Source organism: Temnothorax curvispinosus, unplaced genomic scaffold (genome assembly GCF_003070985.1).
Source record: "Temnothorax curvispinosus isolate PA1 unplaced genomic scaffold, ASM307098v1 QBEX01012676.1, whole genome shotgun sequence".
NCBI classification, from domain to species: Eukaryota; Metazoa; Arthropoda; class Insecta; order Hymenoptera; family Formicidae; genus Temnothorax; species Temnothorax curvispinosus.
In genome coordinates this window covers 1-2,673 of record NW_020222456.1, presented here as the reverse complement: position 1 = coordinate 2,673, position 2,673 = coordinate 1, and the positions used below count along the sequence as shown (strand labels likewise).

Here is a 2,673-nt window from a genome sequence, read left to right as displayed (position 1 = left end):
TTTAAATCATTGTGATTTAGTTGCATTTTCTGTTTATTTGCATTTTTAGTTTCTCTTTGATGTATTTGGCTTTCAAACTCTTTAATTTTACGGTTTTTGCTTTTTTCCACTTATTATAGAATCGCATATTCTGTTTTGTATTCTATTATTATAGACTTTATTTCGAAATTAAAATGTATTTGATGTTACACACTTTGAAATAAAAATGTATTTCATGTTCAACTTTGAAATTAAAATGTATTTGATGTTACACACTTTGAAATAAAAATGTATTTCATGTTAGAAATGAAATAAAAATGTATTTTATTTTATATACAATTAATTTGTTCTTTATTGCGCATTCCCTCATTTATTGACGAAAATAACATATTTATTAACATATATTATTCTATATTATTTACAGCTTATATAGGCCGTGTTCCGATATACACTGCCAGTATTGAAAATCTATACTTTACGTATAACGTAAATTATAAATTTTTAGTACTGGCAGTGTATATCGAAACACGGCCTATATAAGCCGTATTCGGAATACGGCCACAGATATAGAACGTAGTACCAGGGCCAGCCGGATAGGGGTCGTGGCGGTCGCGCGTCGTTTCATGTTTCCACCGTAGAGCTATGAGCTTGCGCTTCTCTTAGTATATGTTCTGTGTTGTCCCGTCGCTGCTGACGACACCTAGGAGCATCACCAAGTTATGGGCCAAGTAAATCGTTATTCTATCTCCTTTTAATTTCACGTTGATTCATCGAATGGATTACATCAATTCAGTACGATTTTTTCAGATTGATACCACGCACTCAAGTAATAGTACAAACGCTGCAGTCGCAGGGAGTCGTGTTCAAATACAAACTGCTAGAAATCTGGGGTTCGGATAAAAAATATGAGATTTTAATTTATAAAATAATATTTAGATATTATCATAGACTTCTATACAATACTAGACCGCTGACAGACATCTCGGCCGTGATGCTTGCCGCCATGTTGATTTTAGTCAAGATATGCTATACTACAGATTCTATACAAGTGGTTTTATACAAAATTTCTATACAATAGTCTGGCATATACAGAATGTCCAAAGAAAGGGTTTAATACTACAGGAGTAGTGGTTCGATTTCGGCATCCAAGTACGCTACACGTCGAAGGCATGACTTACAAACTTATTGATAACATGTACCAATATTTAACACAAAAACATTCGCCTGCTTCGTTATATACTGTAATAACGAATGCAGATAAACGCACATCATGAGCAATTGAACACCCGATAGTGACTTATTGTTAATTCAATATGGCCGCACCCTTCACTAACACTTGCACCTCGCATTCGCATCAGCTTTTCGGCAGTGCGTCCATTGATGTTAGTGGTCTAGTATAAAAGTCTGCGGATATTATATATATATATATATATATATATATATATATATATAATTATATATTTACAACATTATGATGATAATATGATATATATATATATATATATATATATATATATATATATATTACATATATTTATATAGCTAATTTTTGCATATTGTTTCGCGATTAACGCTGGAATGTTTTAATTTTAGTTCTGTTGTCAGCTTACCAGAAGTAGGTGCCGGAATCCGCGCACGCAGAAGTGGCACAGATATGGCCGCCTTTGTAATTAAGAACAAAACATTAGGATTGTAATTATACAGTTTTTTAGATAATTAAATTATTTTATATATGAAAAAAAAATCGAAATGCATCAGTTTTAGCCCTCCAGCAAGGGGTCGATTGTGTATCTTGAAATAATGAGGTAAAAATTACAAAAGTGAGAAAATTCATTAGCGTATCTACGATTTTATTTATCAAAATCTAGTAAAATATTTTAACTTTTGTCATTTTCACCTCGTTTCAAGATACACAACCGACCTCCAGACGTACGCAGCGGTTTATTTTATCAACTTTAAAAGTTGGCGGAAAGACGACTTTTTATCATGACGGAAAGTCGACTTTTCATCGTGACGGAAAGTCGACTTTAAATCGGTGGTTTTTGCGACATTCGCCGACTTCAAGTCGACTTGAAGTCGACTTTCGTCCTTAAAAAAGTCGACTTCTCTGCCAGTCAATTTCGGTAAAAGTCGACTTCAAGTCGACTTTTTGCTCTTAGGGGGTTTATTTTATCGACGTTAAAAGTTGGCGGGAAGTCGACTTTTCGTCATGACGGGAAGTCAACTTTCGTCCTTAAAAAAGTCGACTTCTCTGCCAAGTCAGTTTCGGTAGAAATCGACTTCAAGTCGACTTTTTGCTCTTAGGGAAAGTATCCGGCAAGTTGATCTTTACCTCGTTCCCTCTTTGTATATATGTTACTGGATAGAAAGAGGCAGCTTGGCCTCTACCAGTCGCTATCTCTTTTCTTCCACTGGTGTGAGTCACCGGCTATATTTTTCTATATCTGAGCGCAGTCTATACTATATATGTCTATGGCATGCCGTTTTACTTTTTAATAGCATAAATAAAATTATACTCAATATAAAAGTTTCAAAAAATAATTGTCTTCAGAAAAATTGCGATTCTTAATAATGAATTAAAATTATGTCTAGACATAATAAAAATTGACGAATTAAAATTATGTCTAGACATAATAAAAATTGAATAAATTAAAATTATGTGTACACATAATTTTAATTCATTTTTATTATATA

General features: G+C 33.1%; 1 protein-coding gene across 3 annotated transcripts; it reads left to right on the top strand.

The window, feature by feature from the left end:
- The first annotated feature begins 333 nt into the window (after positions 1-333).
- LOC112462681 lies at positions 334-2,532 on the top strand. Of its 3 annotated transcripts, none has more exons than XM_025028588.1 (3): positions 334-707; positions 787-869; positions 1,573-2,532. In XM_025028588.1, exons 1-3 carry the CDS (start codon positions 646-648, stop codon positions 1,596-1,598), a joined length of 171 nt encoding a protein of 56 aa, XP_024884356.1. In that variant the 5' UTR covers positions 334-645; the 3' UTR covers positions 1,599-2,532. The 3 variants fall into 3 exon arrangements, with proteins under 3 accessions (XP_024884356.1, XP_024884355.1, XP_024884354.1); XM_025028587.1 differs by having other exon boundaries at positions 787-884; XM_025028586.1 differs by lacking the exon at positions 1,573-2,532 and having other exon boundaries at positions 787-1,415.
- The last annotated feature ends 141 nt before the right edge of the window (positions 2,533-2,673 follow it).